Source organism: Wyeomyia smithii, chromosome 2, assembly GCF_029784165.1.
Source record: "Wyeomyia smithii strain HCP4-BCI-WySm-NY-G18 chromosome 2, ASM2978416v1, whole genome shotgun sequence".
Taxonomy (NCBI): Eukaryota; Metazoa; Arthropoda; class Insecta; order Diptera; family Culicidae; genus Wyeomyia; species Wyeomyia smithii.
The window spans coordinates 275860046-275887604 of record NC_073695.1 but is presented as its reverse complement, the minus strand read 5'-3'; the positions used below and the strand labels follow the sequence as shown (position 1 = coordinate 275887604).

The 27559-nt window shown below is 41.3% G+C and overlaps 2 protein-coding genes across 3 annotated transcripts; both read left to right on the top strand.

The window, feature by feature from the left end:
- The first annotated feature begins 3175 nt into the window (after nt 1-3175).
- On the top strand, nt 3176-4196 carry LOC129723322 (uncharacterized). Of its 2 annotated transcripts, none has more exons than XM_055677478.1 (3): nt 3176-3498; nt 3567-3710; nt 3780-4196. In XM_055677478.1, exons 1-3 carry the CDS (start codon nt 3304-3306, stop codon nt 4017-4019), a joined length of 579 nt encoding a protein of 192 aa, XP_055533453.1. In that variant the 5' UTR covers nt 3176-3303; the 3' UTR covers nt 4020-4196. The 2 variants fall into 2 exon arrangements, with proteins under 2 accessions (XP_055533453.1, XP_055533452.1); XM_055677477.1 differs by having other exon boundaries at nt 3176-3507.
- A 12138-nt stretch (nt 4197-16334) lies between these two features.
- On the top strand, nt 16335-18624 carry LOC129720635 (uncharacterized). The gene is made up of 5 exons (XM_055672122.1): nt 16335-16571; nt 16629-16966; nt 17022-17384; nt 17441-17745; nt 17802-18624. The coding sequence occupies exons 1-5, from the start codon at nt 16508-16510 to the stop codon at nt 18622-18624; spliced, it is 1893 nt and encodes a 630-aa protein (XP_055528097.1). The 5' UTR covers nt 16335-16507.
- The last annotated feature ends 8935 nt before the right edge of the window (nt 18625-27559 follow it).

The window sequence follows — 27559 nt, the reverse complement described above, 5'->3', positions numbered from 1 at the left end:
GTATCGCACAACGATACATTCAGGTATCGATACGTTAGCCTCGATACTATCGGAATATCAGTGCTTGCTTTCAATACAGGTATCGATCCTAAGTATCGATGTTTAATGGTATCGCAACGTCCCTAATAGCGGCCACAACTGTGGCATGGCTGCGGATAAGCGTAGCAGTTTTAGCGGATCTTACCGTCGATAGCAGCAGGGCCTACAGATGCAGGTACAGCGGATACCAATGGCGGCCACAACTGTGGCATGGCTATGCATAGCGTAGCTGTTGCAGCGGGTATATCAGCATCGATAGTAGCAGGGTCAGCTGATGCAACGACACTCCCTTCACTAAAATGCTGTTTCAGTGTGGTAGCGGGAAGCATCAGCAGCAGGCTTGCATGAAGTGAATACATCAGCCAGCAACTTTCTCTAAGGCCTCTGCCATAGTAGACGCGAAGAGCGGCGCGAACCGATTCGCTCGGCCGCAGGTTAATGTACAGCTCTACTGATGGCTGTACATTAACCTATAGCCGAGCGAATCGGTTCGCGTCGCTTTTCGCGTCTATTATGGCAGAGGCCTAATGGGAAAGTTGCATCATTTTGTTCAGAAGAATATTACTGTCGGTAATATTACAGAGATGCGATTGCGAAAATCCGATTTTGAATTAAACAATTGTTCTTTTGAGAACAAATAAAACACTTATTTGTAGAGTTAATAGCTTTTGGTACCAATAGCAGTATAGTGACAGCCTCAGTGGTAGATGCAGATGCAGCCGGTACATCCCTGAGGCCGATGTAAAGGTAAATGGGAGCAGCACGGCGAAACAGTTCGGGTTATGCTTAGACGCGCGTCATTTTTCGTTGTTGATATTCCCCACATTAAACGACGCGCTTTCGTGGTATTAGCGGTAGATGCATTTGCCAACACTTCCTCCAGTAAAGCCGTGTTTGGTTTAAATGTGAAAACACCTTTCTCATTGTGTTGACCGTGCGCCTTAGTCCTCACTATCAAGGTAACACAGAGATGTAAGATAAACACTACATCCTATGATAAATTGAACAATTGTCCTTATAAGGACAACAAATGAATTAATGAAGATTTAATTTTGAATTAGAATACTTCTCTCAGGAAGTTCGGCTACATAGGGATGTGGAATGAAAGTCTAAAACTGAAAAAAGCGAGAAAAATTTCAAATGCTAATAAATCGGTTAGTTTTCGATGGATTTCCTTCGTTTTTGCAGCAATCGATTAGAAAATCTTCTATGATTCCCACCAAATGCATGAACTTGCAATTTTATCATTCGAACTATTGTACTATTGAAAATTCTTAAGCCTTGTCCGCGCTTTCCCAAGCACGGTCGGCAGAGTTATGGACCTAGTAAATTGGGAATGCATCATTTGGCCTATATAAAAGCTTCATCAGATAATAAACAAACATTTCATCGGATATTAAATTGAACAACTGAAATATGAAGAACACAAATGATTATTTGAAGAGTTAATATTTTATTCGTTTTGCGCTATAATCCAAAGTTAATTATCTTCATCTACATGCATACTCTGACTATTATTACGTGTTTGCGTCGCTTAGTGTTTGGCTACGGTCATGCAGAACGCAAATAACGGCGCGATGCGATTCGGCAAGACGAAACCTGTTGAAATGTATAGCTCTACTTCGCCTTAAAAAGAGCTGTACATTTCACCACGGTAAGGCGAATTGCATCGCGCCGGCATTCGCGTTCTGCATAACCGTAGCCTTTGTTCCGTTCCCGTTTAATGATGTCGTATTAAATGTGCATATTACAATTCAGCAGCACTTCAACTTCTCATTTGCACAAAATTTAAAAATATTCAATGAACTTTATTCAAAATATCAGACAAAAAAAAATTACAATACTGCCAATGAACGGTCAACGTTTATTTACTAGAAAAAATTACTGACACGCAAACAGCCGAGTTATCTTTCTTGTAAAAGTATTCTACTTCAACCTTGCGGTCGTGGCTTTGCATACAACCTTCTTGTGATTTTTTACTTTGTTTTCATTTCTCAATCAGTTAGCTCAAATGGAAGCCAATTTGTAAGGGAATCTCAAAACAATTGCCCCGATCAACAATCCGTTCAGGTTCAATATGTTTTCAAAGTAAATAAACTGCAGTGCCGGGCTGATGACAGTACGGGGTACATTAAGGGCACTTCGAAAAATCGATCATTTTATTTCCGGATAAAAATAAGGCCCCAAAAATTCGCAGCACAATTCTTATATGTTTTATGTTTTAATGAACTTTTTCTGGGTTCCGCGTATCGCAAAATGTACAAAATGTTTACGAGTTGTTCATATTGTAATTAAAAATGTTCTAGGAATAAATTAAAAAATATAGCAATCAAACGGCTAGCGTCTCTCGAAAAATTCAAACAGACTGAAATTCTCTTCTGCGAAAAAAAGGATGGATTTATTATTTTTTCCAGAAAAGGCGATGATGGCTACTGAGAAAAACCGGTTTAGAGCTCATTAAGCGAAGCGAAGGAATGACCTCCAGCTGTAAACGCTCACACGGATTTAGGATATGCTGATAATTTGAAGTGAGAATTGCCGCTGGGGGAAGCTAATCGCAAAAGGATTTTTTTTCGCTTTTCTCTTTTTTGTGAATAATACACTGTACGGATTATTAAATGCCCTTTTTGACAGATTTTTCTAGAACTGTCATCATATCACGCCAGCGATCATAGTCAATGTCCAACCCCGTTGACTAAATCGATAAATTTTCATCAGCCTTCCCAAACCTTCAAACCATGTCGGTCCGTGTCACCAGAACTTGTGCAATTCGCCGCTTCAAGTATAATATTTTCTAGATTCGGCTCTCCACTTAGGTATTTCACTCACGTAATTAGAGTTTTTCACTGTTTCCCTCAGTCATCTATTCGTCTGCACTCGGATTATCCCCGTGAACCTAATATTTTCAGATTTCGCTCCATACACATCTCCGTTGTTAAAAACATAAGGTTTTTGATGCGATACGGAATCCATTTCTATTACGATCGTCGTGAGATATTTGATTATGCATACTTAAATCTTCACATGGAAAAGTATCGAAGAAATATTCTTTCGTCGATAATTTTAGCTTTCTCACTCACGCAACCATCATCAGAAGCTAGCGTCGGCGTCGTGCTGTTGTTGGTACATTTTATTATCAAAGTAAGCCAAGCATACCCCACAACAGTTTTTTTTCTAAATTGTTCGAGTTTGCAATCGATTTCATAACCTCAAAATTCCATCACCGTTAATAAAATTGTCCTTCGCATAGAGTTCACCATTTCAATGGCCCGCTGCTATCGATCGATATGCTCCGACCGGAAAACCACTCCGGATTCGATTCTACACAATCAACTCCCACTTAGCGCCATCACCAGCAGCGGACTGATGGAGAACTTTTTGAGCCGATTCGAGGCACGATTAAACAGCTCGTGGCAAACCGCTCTGCTTATCAAATGGTACGCCGTGCTAATCAACATGGTAGCATTCGTAAGCCAGTTGTTTATTTTTGTTTATTTTATTTTTGTACCGAATTGTTTACTACCTAGTGCCTAGCCATTCATGAGATGACAAAACATAAGCGAGTAGAAGTAAACACCAATAACACCGGGTCTATGAATAGAAAACTGCACATTTTGACCGAGCTGCTGGTTGGATTGTCAAACGTGTTGGCCATTGTAGGTTTGCTACTGGTATGTCGTTATGCACTTCTCCACACACATGGTAGAAACCGCAATTGTCGCCATTTTCCTCCATTCCAGCCAAACGGTTCGTATCTACTTCCCTATCTGTTCATCCATCTGATCATCCTGGTGCTGGAGTTGCACTATTTCGTCATCAGAACGATGCTTAGCTGGGCTAGCCAAAAGCCAATGACCAACGTCGGTAGGTCAGCCAAGCGTTCAGCTTCCACATTGCTGTTCATTGTTTTTAATTTACTGATAATGACCGGAGCGAGGTTCGCCATCAACGTTGGACGATTCGGTGCAACGGCGACATGAGGTGTAAGTGACTACGGCCAAAACCTGCACGGGCGAACTATTGCGCACACATTTCGGATACAGTTTGAACCACACCGGTGTATAACCATTCGGTGTCTGTTGCGTCACCGGAAGACGGCAGAGATGCGGGCTGGTGCTATGATGGCCCATCTATTGTTGATTTGGAATTAATTTATTTGTGAATATATGTTTAACGATAATCTAAAATTGCAGCTTTGACCTCAGTTGTGAATTTGAATTCATCATTGATTTGTTTATGAAAATGTTCCACTTGTGAATGATGAAGAAATAAATATTCATTCCTTAAGTAGAATCATGGTTTCAAAAAAGGGTTGCAATAATTTATTTTCAAACCCAACAAAGGACAATCTAATCTCGAAGTTAAGTTAAAATGTCGTCTTTTCAAAAATTGTTTAGTTGTTCAATGCGAACAATGTAAAGCAATGAAAACAACACCAAACACCAAACCACGTTACTTTGTCACTCCTCTTTCACCATCAAAGATAAAACTGAAACACGGTAGACTACAAAGTTTGTACATCTAAACTTTTCCACCAACAGCACGATAGCGTTCATCGTCGAGAATCTGTAAATTATGTCTTACCCCGATGCTGTACAGACAAATTCACAATATGCAGGACGCACTTAGTTTAACTTAGTTTTGCATGAAACAACGTTTCGGATACATCCTGATCAACGCAATGTGACAATCTTTACCCTATATTATTTTCATATTTTAATCAACTCACCTTAACCTACTTATTCCAACTTTTAGTGGATTAAAGTATGACAAAAATCCACAGCAAAATTGTTACTTAATTTTCCTCGAGTTCGCTACAACATTGCATCTATCGCTTAAGGCGCTTCAGCAAGCAAGTAAAACGGGCGCTAGAGGATATCGCAATAGTGATAGCCCTTGTGCTCTTTCCCCCGCCGAACAATCCGCAGGCACCTCATGGCTCGGCCCGCAGCTAGGAAAGCATAAACAGTAAATATTTTCTCCTATCGACAAATGAAGTAAACTCTTTGAGGAAGACCGGCGAACAATCTAAAGCCAAGCTGTCGGGGGATGTTTGCTCGACGTGAACCGTTATCGCATCGTTGCTGGGCTGATAAATGGATGATGCCAAAGTTTTCCCTTCGAGAATTTCCTACGGAACGTGATGAAAAATGGAGAATGCGGCACCGGCGGTCTTAGTGTTTAGGCGATGATTACTACGGAGGCTTAGTTATTTGCGGTTAGGATAAATTATCAGGTGACCGCGTATCGGCCTCAGAGACGAGAAGCGTTTGTACGCAGGATAAACTAGTACCAGACACAGTTGATAGCAAAATTATGCTCTTTGTTTTTGATACGATTTTGATACAACAAAATGATATTTGCGAAAAACTAGAAACAATGTAATTAATGATTGCGATTAGGGTAAAAAATCAGTTTTGGCCGTAGTATGTATATGATTCTGCTTCCAAAAAATAAATATCTACATACATTCAACCAGAAACCAAATAATTTTAACTTACATTTTCACAAAAATCAAGTTTAAACTGATGCTGCTATAGAAAAAATATGTCTACACCAAATCCGAACCAGGCTTTCTCTTTCAATTACAGCATCTCCCGTGATTGTAGAAAAATCAATCTGACCGTAACCATCGTTTGTTATGTAAGGGCTGTTTTTTTAGCTCTGCCGGAAACATAAAAACATGAAAACATGAACTACATTCCTGAAGGCCAAACTAATAATCAGCATTACTACCGTGAGGTACTTGCACAACTTCGTAAAAGAGTAAGGAAAAACGACCCCAGTTTTTGACCATCTGCCCTATTCACCTGAGCTGGCACCATGTGAATTTTATCTGTTTCTCAATGTCAAATATGCATTAAGATGAAACGGCACTGAATCCAATACATTTTGCTTCTTGTTCTCTCTATTTACCATGGAATCAGGTGAAATCACTTCACTTTTTACAATATTTTCCAAACAACCCTGCTCATACTGATTTTTTCCGTGACAATATTTATTTAAAATTAGTACTGGTATGTACCCAAGAAACCCCTATAATGGTTATGAGTGACTTCATGAAACAAATCCTAGAATTTTCCAAGGTGCTATGAGATAAATCTCTCATGAAATCCTCTCATTCTATCGGAAATGTGCTATTGTTTGATATGATAATTATGGTAAATAATATTTTTTTACTAAAAACTATCAACCACAGACCTTTGGAAACGAAAATAACGAAACTTTTGGTTTTTTTCTGTGTGGGCTCATAACTGCGACCAGAGATTAGATCTCTTGTGATATTGGCCAGGTGTTTTCTGTACTCCGCACTTCTTATTATTGGCACTTCATATTATATATTCATATCCGTGCTTGTGTGTAAGTTTTACCTTTCCGTTTCAGGCCTACTACTCTACTGTACCGAGCCTCTGTCCATCCTAACAATATCGCCTAATTACAATTCCCTGGAGAGAACTTTCATACGTTTCTCACACCAGTTTTATTATAACAGGGACTAATTTTTGTTAGAAGGAGAGTCAACAGAGGTACTGTAGAATTCAGATTGAAGGAAGGGTACGTGGTGAGAAGCCTGAAAATAAACCCATGCTAAAGTCCTTTGACAAGAGCGGGGGCCTAGTGTGGTTGGTAACGTCTCCGCCAACCACGCTCGACGCCTGGGTTCGAATCCCACCGCCGACATAGGTGTCGATGGTTGTGAGGTGGTGTGATCCAATCACAACCAACCCAACTGGTCTAGATTTAATCCTGGCCGACACCGGGAGATTTTCTGAGGCGAAAAATCTCTGGGATCACGCCTTCCATCGCATGAGGAAGTAAAAGCCGTTGGCGCCGGTTCGTTAATAAACGGGTCGTGAGTTAGGGTCCTGGGTGTGGAGTCGCCTCCCTGGGCGTCGGTGATTGGCCACAACAGTGGCGGAACTAGACCGACGGAAAATAAGCGAGAGTAAATAAAAAAAAAGTCCTTTGACAACCAAATGGTGATTCTACTAAGATTCGAACCCACGACCACCCGCTTACCAAAGCGGACTCTGTAACCTTGCGGCTACCAAGCTCCATAAACTTCTGGTTAAAATGTATTCATTGTGGCTCACGAAATGAAGTTTACTAATTTTGCTCTCATTCGTGCACCGTTCCATCGATTTCAATTCAGTTTGTGGCATAAGGTCAAAAATTTGATTATGAATTCAAGTTTTTGTGATTTCCTGGTATATCATCGTTATAACATTGATGATGTGGTACTTTCATCAAACTTTATCCAGTTCTCTAAGTTTGATGTAATTTATCGTGAATGGAGTTAACTTTGAATAAATTCCATAAATTTTGAACTTTTGGATATTTGTTTGATCAAATTTTATTGAGTTTAGACGAAGTTGAAAAAATTTACGAAAATATGTAAACTACTCCAGAGTTTGGTTAAATCTTCAAAGTCAAAATGTATTACCAGAGTTTTTCGAATTTTGTTTGTAGCATGAGAAATTCTTTTTTTAGGAAGAATACTCAGATGCCAACTATTACCCAGCATGCGGGACAAAAGTACGCGGTTTACGGGGCAAAAGTTCGCACTGTATAAACAGTGTATTTATTACACTATCCACAAAAAAGTTAATTGTTTTCGCTGGTTTTTCACTGATTCTTTCAAGCTGCGCTCGAGCGGTGCCCCGAAATAATTTTCTTACTACCGGAAATTCGGTTTTCTGGGGATATGTTTGGGTGTTTTGGTGATATATCCCAAAAATAGACCTTCCAGAAGAGATTCTACTGTGGCTTCTAGAGGCCATAGAAACAAATTAATAAAATTTATTTTCGGAACCGGGGTGATACACCCGAAAACGACTCCAGATGCCATATTAGATTCCAAAAAAGCGACTTACGGTTTTCGAAAAACTACCAGAAATGGTTGAATACCACCCAATACTGGTAATTTCGGAATCGAATTGATGCTCTGAGATCAAAAATTAACTTCAGACGTTATTTTTGAACTAAAGATGGTGACTTCCGGTTTGCGGTAAACAGTGAAAATTGACCAAATACCACCCCATATGAGTTATTTCGAAATCGAGATGATGTCAAGAGACTTGAAAACTATTCCAGACGCCATTTTGAATTCCAGGATGGTGACTTCCGGTTTCCGGAACACAACCTAAAATGGCCAAATACCAATATGTGTATTTCAGGGATCGGGATGATGCGCAGACACCAGAAATAAACTCCAAACGCGGTTTTTAAATTCAAGATGGTGGCTTCCGGTATTCATATGAGTATGATGCCAAGAGATCTGAATACGACACTAGACGAACCGGAAGTCACCATCTAGAATTTGCAAATGGCATCTGAAGTCGATTTCCGGTCTCAGGGCGTCATTTGATTTTAAAATATTCACATATTGTACTTGACCATTCTGGGTTGTTTCCTAGAGACCGGAAGTCGACACCTTGGGATCAAAAATGGCGTTTGGAGTCATTTAATGGTCTCAGAGTATCATCCCGATTCCGAAAATACTCATATTACCTAGTATTTGATCACATTTTGTTGTTTTCCAGAAACCGGAAGTCGCCTTTTGGAAGCCAATCCGGTTATCCAGTCTCTGGACATTATCTCGATTACGGTAATACACATATTGGAGGGTATTCGACCATCTTAGGTTGCTTTCTTGAAATCGGAAGTCGCCATCTTAAAATTCAAAATGGCGTCTGGACCATTCCCAGTTGCGAAAATAAATAATGGATGGTGTTTGGCCTTGTATTTTTCATTGTTTCTTCGGCATCTAGATGTCCCTGTCTATTCCGGAAGGACCATTTTGAAAGCATATCAACAAACCTATTAAAATGGTTGTAAGATTCCATTTAAAAAAAATCATGAAACCATAATATTCCTCAGTTTCGGAGCACATCCGCATATAACTAGATTTTTTTGAGTAATTTCGGTACAAAAACATCGTTATTAAACACATTTCTTTATTACGGGTAATGGCACTTAGTGCGTACTTTTGCCCCGAAGTTTATGCGTACTTTTGCCCCACAATGAGTTTTCCAACTGGTTTGAGTTTAATGACAAACATCAAAATATTTCCGGCAAAACGAATTCAATTCAATACAAACCATAATTATACAAGGGTTTTTTGGGTTCTGTTGTTTTCGAGTTTCTGTTGTTTCCGAATAGGTCAATCATAGTTCCCAAAACTAAGCAAATTAGATCAAAACAGCTCAAAACACAACTTCCCTCATAGCTTCGCCCCATTTGAACGGAATCTTATGTGTTTACATGTGTGATTAACTGACGTTATAATACTGCAAATTCATACAATGTTGCCAGTTTATTTTGCTCGTATGCTTCGAAAAGGCCAATTCGTACTTTTACCCCGTGCGTACTTCTGCCCCTCACTACTCTATATCAAATACAACTTTGGTTTTCGAATTCTAGTGCGTGATTTCATTCGCACAATGCACATATTCTAGAGTCGGAATAATCAATCTAAATGGAGCAAATGAAAAATAATGTCGTGAATAGAATCGAAAGAAGAGAAGTGATGATCTGTTTTGTAGTTCTGTAGAACAATTCTGCAAAATGTTTTATTCAAAATGATGAAAAGGTGATATTCATGTGAATTGATAACACTTCTATCAACTAGGTGAAGGAGTTTTTTCATTGACATTGATAAGGCTTATAGTAAAAGCACAGACTAACAGACGTAACACTGGAACCTAGCTCCATCGCCACAGAAAACGTTCATTTCAAATTTTCAATCGAATAACAGTCACCGCGCGAAAACGTCGTCTGGGGCGCTGTCATGCAATCTCATGCATATTTTGTAGTTCCCCATTTGACACAAAGCAGTAACGCTGGCGCTGATGTCGAAATACATGACGCAGCGCGAACACGACAGCAGATGGTGCTAGTGTTACTAATGTAAAGTACTAGAATCATCCAAACGATGATTTTATTGAAAATTTGTTTGACGTGTTATGTCTGTTAGTCTGTGGTAAAAGTAACCTAATTTGGTGGACTGTGTCGAATCGTGCGGTGTACAGGTGTGATAGTGCGGGGTGAGACTATTAAACGAGAGCCAAAGAAGTTGTCGCCATGTTGCTCGGTTCTGTGCTGTGTTTTGACAAGGGATCATTCAAATAATACATAACGCTCTAGGGGGTGGGAGGGTATTCAGCGGAGCGTTATATTGCATGTGGCCAACATGTAAAATTGCGTTACATGGGGGTGGGTGGGTATTGAAAATTGCCGAATTCCGCGTTATGTAATATTTGAATGGTTCCCAAGTCACCAGGCGTCTCAACACCTGTGGTGTCCCTCTATTACTGGTGCCGGTAGGGTTGTTGAAGAGAAGCAGTATCACAGGGTTGTCGTCCGGCATCCTACGACGTGATTAGCCTACTGCAAGCAGCTGCTCTTGGTTCATGCACCTACGTCATTTTTCGTGGTCCGTCCGCAGCACCTTCCATTCGAAAACTCGAAGGGCGTTAAGGTCCGTCCGCGAGAAGCGTTGTTGTCTTGATTCCGTAGAGGACTACCGATCTTTTCAAGGTTTTGTACAGCATCAACTGTACAAAACCTTGAAAATATCGGTGGTGCCCAGATGCTGAAATAACCTTGAGAAAATCGTGCCCGCCCTCCGGAACGCTCTGAGTAATATTTAACAGCAAACAGAAAAGTCCATCACCTTGTCTTAACCCTCTACGCGTTTCAAGAGGGCTCGAGAGTATCCCCTGAACACGCACGTAACCTTCACTTGTACCATGGTAGGCTTTAAAAACAACCTCAGTTTATCCGGGAATCCGCTATCGTGCATTCCATCTACGCGGCTCTACTTGCCGTGCGTCTTTAGAAGGAACAAGATTTTACTGCGTTGAAGCTGTAGAAGAAAAAGCGGTACTTCCAGCCAGCCTTAGAAAATGTACAGCACTACGACAGCCGTTAGACGACAGGAGGGCTTCTTCCTCAACAACAGTAGTAACACCAGCAAAAACGTAACAGTCCATGGAAACATAATTGTGCGACTTGCAGCGTTACCGTTGCGTTCGCCATGGACTTCAGCGATTATACTACTGTTATGCTTCTTGCTTGTGCGTGATGCAAAGCATGCTGTTTTGTAGTGTTCCATTTGAATATTGATACATGCATAGTAATACAGCAAATTTGTCAATAGGGGTCTTCACATCGAGCTCGTATACGAATACCCAGCCGTAAACAGTGTTTCTCCTTTACTCGTCAATGGAGGTGAGTATTTTTACGGCTGGGTATTTGTTTAAGAGCTCGACATGAATACCCATTATGATTTTTCTTTTCATCGTAGCATGCCTGTCGTTATCATTTAGCGTTGTAGGAGCTTATGTTAGCGATGGGTAAGATTAATCAATTGCAAGCGGCTGTGTGTTTATTCGCAAGAGCATATAGAAGAATTTAAGGTGGGCCACTCCGGGGTTTCCGGGGTTTCGGGGAAAAGCGAATTTTCTCCACACCAGCGAAATTATTTTCAACCTACTCTGGAAACGGCATAAACCAAAACGTGAACGAAAAACAGCAATCTATTTGGACGATTCGTTTCCAATTCCTGCGAACCTAATTTTGTAGACTCTCATAATTTAGACATTTAGCGTAACAGCTTAGTAAAAGTTTTCGGCGGTCATTTGAAAAAAAAATTGCCTAGGTAGATTTTAAGGCTTTTGGGTTGACGGTAATCCTGTACAATTTATTAATTTTAAAGGAAATAATTAGCTGATATTGTCACAAGAATCATTGAACTCGATCGGATACTGTGAATTGCACAATTAAAATAAATAAATCAATGAAATGTTGTGGAACAACTTGATGTTTTTTTGTGGTTACGCTGCAAATATATACTAGCTTTTTTGGGTAATTTCTATTTTATATTAGCTGAAGCGTAAGTGGTGTTTGATAAAAATTTCAGCTCTTTAGTTTATTTTAAATTTTGCAAGTCAATGCAAGCCTTCCCGCTGTTTACTCTTATCAATCTCTGGGCAAGATATCCTTGTGAAGTGGCCACTGTAGCTCCCAATTAGAGTTTGACACGGCGAGAAAATAAAAATGAAACAACAATAATTACGGTAATTTTCTTATACCTTGGCTTAGAGGATGTGTCAGCTTGTTTTATGATCAAGAATCCACAATCTGCAACTATTCAATTGATATAAATTAAACACATGACAGTTCATAACAGCCGCTCATGACAGTCGTCTATCGACAAACCGAAGGATGTTATCATAGCAAAACGGCTGTTACCGCTACATACTGATTATGGAAGAAGACATACAGAATTTAGAATGGAACAGTAGCAAAGGGTTTACAACGATCGGTGTACGGAAACGCTTTTAATTAATGTCGTTTTCGTTTTTGTGGTGTAGCTACCCCGCGGACTACACTTTGTCCTATCACTGTTTTTTTACATTTGCCGGACTATCCCGGACTACCTTTTTTCTGTCCCGGACAGTCCGCGCAAGAAACAGTGTGCAGTTTTGAAGACACCAGCACATTCACACGTATGTGTCAAAATCAAAAAAAAAAAGTGTCAAAATCGGTTTGCTTTGATTATCGTTCTTCGCGTGTCAAACATCAGGTTGAATTTTATTTTGTCATTTTTCAGTAAATTGGCAAATTTTTTGTACAGTAGCACAAATGCGATAAAAGACAATAGCGATAATGACCAAAACAAAAATGACAGTTACCTCTGGTATTACGCACACCATTGCAACTGCTCGAAAAGTGTTTTTTTTTTCAGCTGCAAAGCGTCCCGGACGGGATAGTCCTGCCGTAAATACGAATTCGACATAAATGACGAATAAGGAGGCGTTGAACAGTGTTAGCATGTTTATCAACTTCTCCAATGCCAATGTGCTTTGCACAGCTTCGTAACAGGTAACTTGGTCGTAATGCATGTAGGGTTAAGTCACCAGCAGTTAATACTCGTTTAAAACGACAGTAGGAAAAAAGCAGTATTTTTTCGTAGGCTGCTTCCAGCACTGTTTCAAACAATGAAAAATTCGCATGGAGCGTTGTAAGTGTAGAGGGGGGGAAGGTCTATGTTGAAGGTTATAAAAATTAAATACGAGTCATTACATCTCAATTGTGCACACCTCATATGAACGACCATGTTAGGTTTGGCTCAGGCCTTACAAGCCGTCACCGTAAGACACCTACAAGTAAGGAACAAAGAACAAAGAAATTCGGACTGAAACAATCGGCACAGACCCAAGCGACGAAAACGGACTAACAATTGAAAATTTGGGACGTGAAACTGTCGATCTCTCAATTTTCAAGGGAGCACACGAGTATTTAAATACCGCAGGTTCGAGTCGTAGCACTGCAGGAGGTGTGCTGGAAGGGCTCAATGGTACGTACATCATGCCATCTACCAGAGCTGCGGCCACACATATGAGCTGGGGACAGCTTTTTAAGTGATGGGCGAGATGCGAAGACGGGTGATTGGGTGGTGGCCAATCAGCCCTCGAATGTGCAGGTTGAGAATCATGGGCTGGTTCTTCAACATCAGCAAACGTGCACAGTCATCACCTCGGAAGTACCGAAGACGGATATATACTACACACACGCCGGTCGGAAGATGACCAGCTGGAGGAAGCTCTTCTGGATGGCTGTTGGAACACCATCAAAACAGCCATCAACAGCGTAGCGAAGAACTGCAACGGGCATGTGAGACGAACCCAACGAAACGAGTAGTTTGACGGCGAATGTAGGAGAGTGATGCATGTGGAGAACGCTAAAACCAAGTATATCCTAGCTGACCAAACCGAAGCCAACCTATAACGCCTAGGCAGTAGCATTACGATCTACATCGATGAGCTCGAGGTAGTCGACGAGTTTTGTCTATCTTGGCTCACTGGTTACTGAGGACAATGATACCAGCTGTGAGATCCGGAGGCGTATTATCAGCGGAAGTCGTGCCTACTATGGGCTCCACAAGCAATTGAAGTGTAACCTTCACAAAACGCTCATAAGACCGGTTGTTCTCTACGGGCATGAAACAAGGACAATGCTCGAGGAAGACCTGCGAGTGCTCGGATTTTTCGAACGACGGGTACTAAGGACGATCTTTGGTGACGTGCAGAAGAACGGAATACGGGGGCGAATGATGAACCATGAGCTCGTGTAACTCTACGGCGAACCCAGTATTTAAAAAGTGGCTAAAACTGGACGGGTTTGCTGGACAGGGCATGTTGCAAGGACAATTACCCTGCGAATATGGTTTTTGTCTTGAATCCGGATGAAGACGACCGGGGGCGCAGCGAGTAAGATGGGTAGACCAGGTGAATAAAGAGCTGGCGGGGAGTACACGGTGTCCCAGGGATTGAAGAGCGGTAGTCAATAACAGAGTGGATTATGACGGAATGCCAGTGTCGAATACGAGTGTTCTAATAACGTAGTTCCCAATAAATAATAGTATCTTTAACCATAATTTAAAGAATGATAAGATTTTTCAACGAAAAATAACATGTTTTACAGCAATAGTCCTGTTATTTAACAGCAACAACTCGTTTGTAATTTCCAAAGAAAGAAAATCTTTTTCAAAATATTCCTATATTGCTCGTTCTTGGCTTCTTGGCCATTTTGCGAAAAACTTTGAAATCACATGAATTTATTTGTTAACTCTCTAACTCGTAAAATCTATTAATCAAACTATGTAACAATAAAATTTTACACCTTACTAGGAGACTAGCAGATTAATTCCAATTGAAATTATATTCAAACTGAATACGTTAATCTGACTTTTTTTTTTCATTTAAACCATCCGTAACTGTCTGCGGTTAATCTATATTAATAATCTTTCACTTTTATCTTGATTAAACTTTTTCTGTCCGTTAAAACCCAATACGGTATAATTTCCAATACGATATTTTATTGTACTCCGAAAAATTTCGTACACCTTGTGTTATACATATAAAATGCATAACCATGCTTTCCGTTACTTACGACTAAATAACAGGATTATGAACAATGAAATTACGTTGATATGGTTGTGTAATTTTGTTGAAATACATATTTTAGACAAAAATCACACCAAAATGTTAATTTTTTGTTAATTGTGGTGCAGAAAATTGTTTTTATTTGGCAGAAATGAAAGCCATTATGAAATAGATCGTTTTGAACCAGGGTATGGCCTATCAAAAATAGTTCGCAAATTACCTAAACGCTAGGTTGCACAAAAAACTGAGCAGTTTCAAAATGGTGAGTTTTTTGTCAAAGTAATCAGAAGGTTCTCAATTGGCCCATCAAACAATTTTGTTGGTTTACAGCTTATTATCATCAAGCGGATTTCGGCTGTGCTAAACTGCCCATAAACGCATAAGAGTCACACTGCCAAAAACGTACAACTGAGTAAAACGCAGTAGACACAGGTAAACCATAGCATTTTTTCCTTCCTATAGATTCAATCAAAGAAACAAAAATTTAAAATAAGCATTCATCCGAGGTAAATAGATTTGTGCAGAATACTTTCATATGCGATAAGGTTATTGTTGTTCAGATCAGTACACTTTATTTAGTCTTTTAATGAAAGTTACCATGATTTTCTGCTAATTGGTTTTAGTTCTGAGCCTGTTATGCGTTTATTCGTAACGTGGGACTGACCAAAATCAATATTTTTTTCATCATTTTAGCAACAAACCTAACTTTTGTTGTAAATTTTCGAGAGCACACGTAATGTACAGAAGTTTCTAAGGTTTATCTCAAAAGTGATGAAAAAATTCACATGGGACTGTTATGCGTTTATGGGCAGTAAAGCTTATAAAACTGTTACTCAACAAAGTTTTTTTTTGTTGGAAATTAAATTTCTTTTGAATAGACAGATAAAATATTTTATTAAGTTGTAAGTCAGTTGAAACATGAATAAAATAATGATAACAATGTGAAAATATTAAAATTAGTATAGAAAATGTCAAGCAAAACATGTATAGGCCAACAACCCTATCGACACTGAAAATCACTCCCAATTCGAGCTCCAACATACGAAACCTGGCTTGTAAGACCAGTATCGAAGTATGAAAGGCATAGCATATGATATCACAGACATCGAAACCACAAATGTAAGAAAAAACATCAAAAAAATAAAATCAAAGTTTAAAGTTTATTGTCCTCAAATGTTACAATGTAAAACAAAACAACAAACAATTTAATCTGAGAATAGTAATACTCAAGCTAATTTTCAAGTCACATAATCAAAGCGGAACACAGTTACTTAAATAAACTACGTGAGTTCATATCGAAATACGAATCACGTAAATAACATTTACCGGATGCATTTTCTTCTCTCCAAATGACGTACTCTGATAAACGGCAGCACATCAAAATCCATTTCGAGACACGATCTGCCGACTTGTGTGATGCTACCATACAGCACAAGAAGTCTATAAAGTAACTGTAATAAAATTTTCCGCTTCATTTCTTCAGTACAAACATAATGCACAGCTGAGTACTAGGTAAAATGTGGTACTTTACGTTGTTAGCCTTATATGTCCATATTGTGTCGGGTGAAAATCCTATTAAAGGTAAAGTACAACAAATTATATAAGAAGCTTCACAAAAATTCCTCATTGTTTTTACAGTTCAAATCGTCTGCTACATTCATTTACCGTCAGGCCTGAACGATGCCCTTCAGAATCAACTCGCAACCTGTTCCGATATCATAGTAAGCGGAGATGCATTTTACTTGGACAGAGCGCCACGTGTTTTGTTCGATTCAGAAAATTTGGCACGACTACGGCACTCAGCACCGCATGCTAGGATATTTCTTTCCGTTCTACTGACTTTGAGCCTGGAAGTACTACGAACCCCGACTGGAAGCGAATGGTTGATTCAACAGATGTCCGCGAGTTTGCCACTTGGGCTGTACGATGGAATCGATCTAGACTTCGATCCCACCACACTGGAACTATTCGATCAAGTTAAGGTTTCTCGCCTATGATCTACAGTGATAATTTAGGTTGTTCGTATTTCAGATCGGTTTCGCTCGTTTCCTAAGCTTGTTGAAACTTCGCTTAGGAACGACTAGCGCAGTAACCACCGCAATCGACTGCAGGCGGCCAATCGCTCCTCCACTAGTTCGTGCTATGAACGAGTGCTTAGATATGGTTGTTCTTTTATCGATGAGCGAAGTTCTCCACAGCATTAGCAATAGCAGTGACTTCAATGTGCGAAAATATTCCGCTGCCTCCATTAATTGTGCTTTGGATGCAGGACTTCACCCTGAGAGAATCGTTCTAGGCCTACAAACTGTGGGCGTTCTAGTGAATCCTCTAGCCACTGACTTGGACTTAATTCGCTTGAAAAACTCTGATGTCGAATTTCTTTCCTACGGTCAAGTAGGTTCTAGTTTAAGTAGCATATTATGAAATTGCAGAAATCATAAACTTTGCAGGTTTGTGAGCTGCAGCAGCAGCAGCAGAAATTTTGCGCATGGCGAGGCAATGGTTGGTGTTCTCTGTTCAACAATCGAGCGAAGCTGATTTACGATGAGCCTGAAACGGCGACCGAGCGAACAGTGCAGTGCCTTCGACGCAGACTTCGAGGGGTTTCAATACTTCTCAGCTACGACGACCACTCAGGGTTGTGTAACAGAGGTGGTACCTTTCCGTTGCTGAGCGCAATCCAAAACGCAATCAATAGGTCACAAATAAGTTTGAATGAGTGTGAAGAACGGTTGCATTCTTCCGTTGATGAAACGTAACCGAGGTTTCGATTTTGGATTTTGCGTCCACTAAACGATTTCTATATTATAGGACACAAGGAAGCTCCTGCAGTTGTGGTACTAGCTCATGCTGTGGCGGAGGCTGTGACAATAAAATGAATTCTTCTGTGGAAATCGAGAGGATCGCTCGACTTGAGGCTGCAATCGATAACACGAAAGGCCTTTCAACGCTGGTCCAAAAACTAGCCGACACCCTACTGAATGCCATGAAAAATACCTTCAATCTTGTTGTATCCCTAGCAGACTGCTGCAAAAATCGCAGTCCTGCACCACCAATGACAACCGATTCGAACGAATCACTTGGCTTGAGTGGAATAATAAATTTTCTCGAGACTGCAGAGAACAAAACCAATGGAAGTTCTGAGAAAGATAGGAATGTTGTACCAGCGGCAAAGGAGGAAAAGAAACCGACTCCGGAAAATTCGAAAACCACTGCGCAAACTTCCAATGAACAACAATATTCTGCAAAGGAACAACCTAATACACAAATCAATATAGTCAACGAACTAGCGAACGTGGGACCCGTTGTCAACATCAACGAAGAAGAAATTGTCGACGTTGGAGGGATTCTCGGAGAAGAAAACCCGGATGCAAAATCTTCGGAGAGCGCTTCTAATGAGGAGATTACGCCGATTGATGTGGACAAAGTTGCTGAAGATCTCGCAAATGTCTCGAAGGAAGTCGAAGGCGTCGAACAACTCGGAAATGAAGCACTCGAAGAATTATCGGACGTCGTCAACCCGGTTGACGACTTGGGTGGTATTCTGGAACAGGTTCCAGATGATCCACTTGGTGGAGAAGTGGTTCAAGCAGTTCCGATGCCTCCATCGTTAGGTTCTCTATTAAGGAAATAGTTTTGTGTTATATAATATAGTGGAGAAAAATAATCAAAAGCTCTGTTAATGAAGTCACTTTATTTTGTTTTATTTCCCCTTCTCTGAGTTGGATTTTCCAAAAAAATTTAGGGTAATTCACAAAAAAATGTATGTTTCAATTTGTCAAACTGGGTTGGTAAGTGTATATCCAGCTTTCCACGAGCGGTAATGGCGGATGGATTTGACGTTTGATGTAGGTTTTCAAACTATAGTTCGTTGGATATTTCCATTGAACTAGCACTAGTTGGATGGATTCGTCATATAATAATACTAGTTCAATGGAAAAATCCATAGAACTAGTAGTATGACAACCTATGTAGTATGTCAAATCCATCTAACTAGATTTAGTTTAATGGAAATAATCAATGAACTAGTAGTTTGACAACTTACATCAAATGTCAAATCCATCCGCCATTACCGCTCGTGGAAAGCTGGATTACATGGCAATGGGAATGAATACTAAGCTGAAATTTACTTAACGGCGAGAAAATAATAATTCGATTCGAAACATCAATAAATACAATTACCAAAATCAGCCAATTTTTTTTTTCTTCATCTATAATTTATTTGACACGGCACAAATACAAATTAATGTTTAACGGCACCAATTATATCTGGTAGCTTACTTTCTAAAGTATCTTAATAACTAAAAGCAAATTTTTTATCCTCGCTACCGACTACGAGCTGAAACTAAATCTAACTTAAAGCTAGAATGTTTTGCATTAAAAGCACTGATTTGTTGTTTGATGGTTTTCCATCGCCATAGGTAAGCAGAATATTGAATATGTTCCGCTGCTGGGCCAAGATATTACGGACTGGCATATTGGGTTGTCTCCCTCGGGACCTGAGAGTATCGTGCGGGTCTAGTTGCTGTTTCCGGATCCGGGGTCTTAACGTGTTCTTGTCGTTTGGTTGGATGTAGGCGGAAGGGAATAGGATTGAACTGGGGCGTGGATGGATTTCAGGAAAACGTATATAAGGGACATGTAGGATAGGTCACGGCTCGCCAAGACATCACGAACAGGAACAGCCGGCTGCCTACTTTCGGCCTGCAGGGAAGCTATGAATTTAGACCTGGCGTCACGGTGTACAGGGTATGACCAAACCACATGCTCTATGTCGTGATAACCCTCACCACAGGCACAGATACCACTTTCCCCGAGCCCAACACGACGGAGATGCGCGTCAAATCTATAGTGATTGGACATAAGCCGGGACATCACGCAAATGAAATCCCGACCTACATCCAACCCCTTGAACCACGGGTTCGTCGACACCTTGGGGATTATGGAATGTAACCACCTTCCCAGTTCCTCTCTGGTCCAAGAATTTTGCCAACTGATGATCGTATTCTGACGTACAAGTGCGAAAAATTCATTAAAGGCAATTGGTCTTTCATAAATATCACCGTTTGTTGCGCCCACCTTAGCCAAAGAGTCCGCTTTCTCATTACCCGGTATCGAGCAGTGAGAAGGGACCCACGCTAAGGTAATCTGATACGATTTTTCGGATAAAGCACTCAGATGTTCCCGTATTTTCCCCAGGAAATACGGAGAGTGCTTAACATCTTTCATCGATCGGAGAGCCTCAATGGAACTGAGACTGTCCGTAAAGATGAAATAATGGTCCTTGGGCATTTTTTCGATAATCTCTAGGGTGTACTGAATTGCAGCTAATTCTGCGACGTAAACAGAAGCAGGATTATCGAGTTTATGGGTGACGGTTAAATTGTTATTGAAAATACCGAAGCCAGTGGACCCATCAAGAAGTGATCCGTCAGTGTAGAACATATTGTCGCAGTTGATGTTTCGATATTTATTGGAAAAAATTTTGGGGATCTGCTGCACGCGTAAATGATCCGGGATTCCACGAGTTTCTTCTATCATGGATGTATCGAAAAACACAGTAGAATCAGAAGTATTTGATAAGTCGACACGATTTGGAATATTCGAAGAAGGGTTAATATTTTGGGACATGTGATTGAAATACAATGTCATAAAACGGGTTTGAGAATTAAGTTCGATTAACCTTTCAAAATTTTCAATCACGGGACGGTTCAAGACCTCACATTTGATAAGAATACGAGAAGACAGGCTCCAGAAGCGGTTTTTCAATGGTAGTACTCCAGCTAAGACCTCCAAACTCATCGTATGGGTCGACTGCATGCAACCTAAGGCGATACGCAAACAACGATATTGTATTCGCTCCAGTTTGATCAGATGTGTGTTTGCTGCGGAGCGGAAGCAGAAACACCCGTACTCAATAACAGACAGTATCGTTGTTTGGAAAAGCCTTATGAGGTCTCCTGGGTGGGCTCCCCACCATTGTCCGGTTATTGTACGAAGAAAATTCACTGGTTGTTGACATTTTTTCATCAGATACCTCACGTGACAACCCCAGGTGCCTTTAGAGTCGAACCAGATACCAAGATATTTGTGTACCAAAACCTGAGAAATCGTTTTACCCATTAATTGTGTTTGAAGCTGAGCAGGTTCATGCTTCCTAGAAAAAACTACTATCTCAGTCTTCTCCGGAGAGAATTCGATACCTAGCTGTAAAGCCCAAGCAGACAAATTGTCCAAGGTATCTTGCAATGGTCCTTGCAAATCGGCAGCTTTGGCTCCTGTAACAGAGATTACACTGTCGTCTGCAAGTTGTCTTATCGTGCATGAATTTGCCAGACATTCGTCGATGTCATTTACATAAAAGTTGTAAAGAAGGGGGCTTAAACATGGGCCCTGGGGAAGACCCATGTAGCTAATGCGAAAGGTTGCCAAATCGCCGTGCGTAAAATGCATGTGCTTTTCGGACAACAAATTGTGCAAAAAATTGTTTAAAATTGGAGAGAATCCTTGTCGGTGAAGTTTACCCGAAAGAACGTCAATAGAAACGGAATCAAAAGCCCCCTTAATGTCCAAGAACGCAGACGCCATTTGTTCTTTGCGAGCATACGCCAGCTGAATATCTGTTGAAAGCAGCGCAAGACAATCATTCGTCCCTTTGGCACGGCGGAAGCCAAATTGAGTATCCGATAGTAGGCCATTTGATTCGACCCAATGGTCTAAACGACGGAGTATCATTTTTTCCATCAATTTCCGGAAACAGGATAGCATTGCAATCGGCCTATAAGAATTGTGATCAGAAGCTGGTTTCCCTGGTTTTTGGATGGCGATCACCTTCACTTGCCTCCAATCCTGCGGTACAATGTTTTGCTCCAGGAACTTATTGAACAAGTTCAACAAGCGCCTCTTGGCATTGCCGGGTAGATTCTTCAACAAGTTGAATTTGATTCTATTTAACCCAGGCGCGTTATTGTTACAGGACAGGAGGGCAACTGAAAATTCTGCCATCGTAAAAGGTGATTCTATCGCGTCGTGGCCCGGAGACGCATCGCGAACAATATTTTGCTCAGGAACAGAGTCCGGACATACTTTCCTGGCAAAATCAAATATCCACCTACTTGAAGACTCCTCGCTTTCGTTGACCGTTACGCGATTCCGCATTCTTCGGGCTGTGTTCCAAAGAGTGCTCATCGATGTCTCCCTCGACGTCTCGTTCACGAACCGACGCCAATATCCGCATTTCTTTGCTTTAGCCAAGCTTTTAAGCTTGGTATCAAGCTCCGAATACCGTAAATAGTCGCCAGGTATACCTCCCTTCTGGTAGGCCAAAAACGCGTCGGATCTTTGCGTGTAGACATCGGAGCACTCTCGGTCCCACCACGGAGTGGTAGGCCGTTCTTTAATCGTTACGCCGGGATATTTCTTCGGTTGGGCTTGCAACGCGGCGTCGAGAATCAAGCCCGCGAGGAGGTTGTATTCTTTAAGTGGTGGATGATGTTGAATCGACTCGACCGCTTTTGAAATCATTTCCTCGTATAACTTCCAATCGACATTCCGTGTGAGGTCATACGGAATGTCAATTGGTCGCATGCGAGTTGACCCGTTATTAATTGAAATAAGAATAGGCAAATGGTCGCTACCGTGAGGATCGAGGATTACCTTCCATGTGCAATCCAACCGTAGCGACGTCGAACATAAGGATAGATCCAAAGCGCTTGGGCGCGCTGGAGGTTTCGGGATGCGTGTCATTTCGCCGTTGTTTAAAATAGTCATGTCGAAGTCATCGCAAAGGTTATAGATTAAAGAGGAGCGGTTATCATTGTAACCCCAAGCCACGCCATGAGAGTTGAAGTCTCCCAAAATCAAACGTGGCGAGGGAAGAAGTTCTATTAAATCAAAGAGCAGCCGTTGCCCAACCTGTGCTCTGGGAGGAATATATATTGAGGCAATAAAAAGCTCTTTACCTTGTATTGTCATTTGACATGCGACAACTTCGATGCCTGGAATCGAGGGGAGGTTAATACGATAGAAAGAATAGCACTTTTTAATCCCTAAAAGTACTCCTCCATATGGGGTGTCTCGATCAAGGCGAATAATATTAAAATCATGGAAGTTGAGATCAATATTTGAAGTAAGCCAAGTTTCACAAAGGGAAAATGCATCGCATTTGTTTTTATTTATCAAAACTTTAAACGAATCAATTTTTGGTAAAATACTTCTACAATTCCACTGTAAGACAGAGATAGAATCCTTCATATACGCAGTTGAATTAGGCATCGAAGGATACAATCGCCGCAAGGAGGGGCCATTAGGCAGTCAACTGCTTCAAAAATGATCTAACTGTTGGGAGGAATGCTGTAAGAAAAATTTGAATTGAATCGGGTACATTGAAAGTTTCAAAAATCCAGTCCACAATGTCAGAAAATTTCACTAATCCAGAGTTTGTTTCATCAACTGGGAGTGCAAAAGGAACAACTGGGGTTTTAGATGTTCCTGGCAGTGCTGGGAACTCCTTCTGGGACTTTAAATTTGCAAGCCCAGGAGGAGTTTGCTTCGGTTTTTCCGCAGCACTGTTTGGTTTGTTTGTAACTTTCATTTCACTTTGAGAAATCTTAGGACCTTTTCTTTGAACTTTAGGAGAGGAAATATTTTTCCTCTTTCCAGACTCCCCAGGATTGGCGTAAGATGTTCCCGCTGGTGAATCGTCAGAATCGGTTTCATCAGAAGACAACAGATCAAAAGGGTTTGATGTAATGGGAGAAGTGGTAACGGTCTTCTTCAGCATCTCAGCGTAAGAACGCGTCGAACGCTCTTTGAGGGACCTCTTTATTTTATTCCTGCGCTGCATGTACACCGCACATGTCGAGAGCTCATGCTGACTCTCCCCACAGTGAATGCACTTTTCAGCATTTTTACTGCAGTAATCATCCGCATGATTCTCCCCACACTTGCCACAACGTGCCTTATTGCAGCAGTAGGCGGCGGTGTGGCCTAACTGCTTACAATTCAGGCAGTTCATGACGCGAGGCACATATAATCGCACAGGGAGACGAACCCGATGGATCGAGACGTGACTTGGTAGCGCTGACCCGGCGAACGTAACTCGAAACGAGTCTGACGGAGTGTATACTGTTTTGCCACCGATGGTCGATGCTGACCGCAATTGCTTGCAGTCGAGCACCTTTACATCGGGACAGGTTTTGTTCTTAAAGCACCCTTTGGCACTTTTCAGTATACACTCGGCGGACAGACTCGAATCGGTTATGACACCGTCGATCTCCACGTCTCGTACGGGTATGTAAACGCGATACTCGCGTGTGAAGAGCTCAGAGCAAGCAATATCGTTGGCCTCTTTCAGGTTACTGACCACGACACGGAGCTTGTTAGGCCGGACCTTGGAAATTTCGGTCACGCCCTTGTACTCCTTCGTCAGGTCTTTAGAAATCTGCAAGAGGTTCAACTGTTTCGATTTCGGTCCCGCCTTTGGCCGAAAATAGACAGTATAGCTGCCCTGGGTAAAGCCTGGGGCGAGGGGGGACTGAAGAATGAACAGGGGAGGGGGTAACAGAAGGGTCAGGGTCAGAGGGGTTCGGAGATGGTGGCGCGGGAGGCGAGGGATCTACATCCATCCCGCTAAGTCTAGCGCACTAGCGCCGACAAGAGCACGTACCTTTTTACTTCTCCCTTCCAGTAAGGTTGGTTGTCCGATCGTTCGAAGTTGCAGCCGTTACAGCCAGCAGCACCAATACAGCAGCACCAAACAGCCACCAGCAGCGAGCCAGGTGTGAGATCACTCCACACAGCGATACAACTCAACTGTCAACTGATGGCTTCTTCTTTTTCCTCTTTTGTGTCTCGTCCACTGCTGTAGCACAATTCAGCCAGCAGCCAAATCGGCTTACGCACCAGCTGGCAGTCACGATGCGAAACAGTTGCACAAAGGCGCGACCTTGAACCCGGATTTATTTCACTCGACCAGGCAAACAATGCCAACACTTGTTCACACGTCTTTTGTTTTATATTCTATCGGAGCGATCACCAAACACGTCCGATACTGATGCGTGTTCGGCACAGAATGATCAGCCAATTTTTATCCTGAGAGACTCCATGCTCAAAAACGATCCCAGAAAGTCGACTTTTTTTTTTGAAAACCAGATTTCGATGTTCCATGCAATTCTGAGACATCTGGCACAAAAAAAAGCTCGGTTTCGAACTCTTCATGAACACTACCCGTGCATTTTTCATCAAGCATAAAAACTGTTTAGGCTGAAATTTGGCATGGGGTTTTTTGAGCATGAAGGTCGATTTTTTCCCATACATTCCATTGGCACTAGAATGAACATGATCAAGGAGGAGGTTTTTCTCTCTAAACATCGAAACGTTTAGCTTGAAAATCTTTTCTTCAAGTTGATTATCGTGCATGTTATGAAGAGCTTCGTAGCCACAAGGTTACAGAGCGAATAGTCGTGGGTCCGAAACTTAGTAGAATCAGGTTATTCGATGTCGACGGATATAAGCATGGGAGCAATTCCCGCTTAAACCGTCCCACTAGTGACATGAGGGCATTTTTGTGTCTAAATGATCGGAAGTAGTGAAAAAATGAAAATACCACTTTGGATAGTTCATATTGATGGACCCCTCGGGCACCAAGGGGTCAAGCAGTTCTTGATCTTTTCATTGCTATATTTCTCTCGAATTTGTTATTGAATCTCTTACAATCAGCACGTCGATGTAAAGAAGAATGATAGAGCTTTCATTTAAAGTAGAAAAAAACTGGCCATCATCTTGGACTTCGCCGCCATCTTGGAATTTACCGAAAAAACGTATTTTTGAGCAAGTCCGCAATCACCGATTTTAAATTTGACACCACCATTTGAAAGCTTGGAAAAAATGCTTAATAAGGTGAGCATCAAGTTTACTCTGACATTCAGACCGCTTTTCGAAATCGAGCTCCGACTCGAACAGTTCAACGCATGACACGCGGCCAATCGTGTTTCGTCAAAATAAAAAAAAAATAGACTGTCACAACAATATCAAGGATCAGACAACACTTACCACTCTTACAAAATCTACCTCCTTTCTTTCCAGGCATTTGATTAGCCGTAAAAAACAGCGATCGGTTGGACATCGGACCTCGACCTGAATGATAAGCAGAATTTTGTTCGAAACCGGTCGATGGAACAGGTAAACTTTAATTTGTTTGCTTTTGGAATTATTGAAAATGATAAGTGTTGGTGTCTGGTCCTTGATATTATTGTTATGAATAGCTCGTGCGGTAGCACGAATCAAAGTTTGACGATAGACTGTTTCCGTTGAAAAAAAAAATTGCATAGCACATTGATCAAGATCAGCTGATATTGCACAAGGCACCTTCAAATAGACTGTTTCCCCTTAAAAAGGCCTGAAACCCGAGCCGAAACGTCGGACAGTAGTAAACACCCGTTATAATTTGCTAAAGACTGTGAAGCCAAATTTCAAATGAAGCGAAACTTATAAAATACTTCGTTGAATCACTCAGTTGTTAAGGTTCCGGCGATTAAACATAAGCATGTACGTTTTGAAAAGAAACCGTACGAGTTGAATGCTTTTTTACGTTTTATTTGACTTATGCCTTCCGAGAGCGGGTTGGAAATAGTCTCACTGGCCCAGAGAAAATTCGAGTTAACTTGGAGACCCGGAGATAACCTTTCAGTCCCGGAGACTTCGAGTGGGACCCGGAGAGATGGGACGGAATTGAACGTAGGTTTATTCTCAAACTCTCCACTAACCCTTCCTTCACGTCGAATTCTACAAAATTTCGACAAATATTGCTATTGGTGATAATATTGGCAGGAGGCAGCGAGGCTCGGAGCAGTGAGCGTAAAAGTAAGCGTGAAAAGACAAACACACAAGCACGAATTTATAATAATCATTTATAATAAAAATGGATAGAAATCGTCGTTTTTCGTGGGTTTACCTTCACAAGCACTGACGAAAATACCCATGCAGCATCAATCATAGTAGCCCTTGTGTCAGCAGGAAAAAATTGACAACTCTATCAGTCGAACTCTAATCGTAATAGTAAAAACAGTGAAGCTATTTCATATGGAAGTTTGCGCGTTCAAAGCACGGTACCCGGCTGCGTCGAATACGGACATCGTGCGGCACTTCGTGGACGTCGCATACGCCCGTTTTGGCGTCTGCATCTTGGCACTAATGGACAACAATCAGAGCACCGAAAGAAAGCCCAGTTTCGGACGGCCGACGACAGTGAGCGTTCAGAAGCTTCAAAGGATGCTGAAGAGGAAGACCGAGGAGAAAAGTGGCTACATCGTTGTCTGTGCCTAGCCGACCAAACAGTAAAAAAGTATCTAGCGAACATAGACATACATGTCAGAAAGCGGCAGTCCCATCCACTGGTCTCGGCAATGCAGAACAACAAGCAGATAAACTTCAGATTGAACTTTCATTTCACATACCAAGTTCTCCAAGACGGTGCTGCTGTGGCTGACAATCAGCAAGAAGGGGATGTCAAAGTGGCTTTTCTTCCGCCCCGCACTGGCCGTGAACGGGGAAATTTATGGTACAAAGTT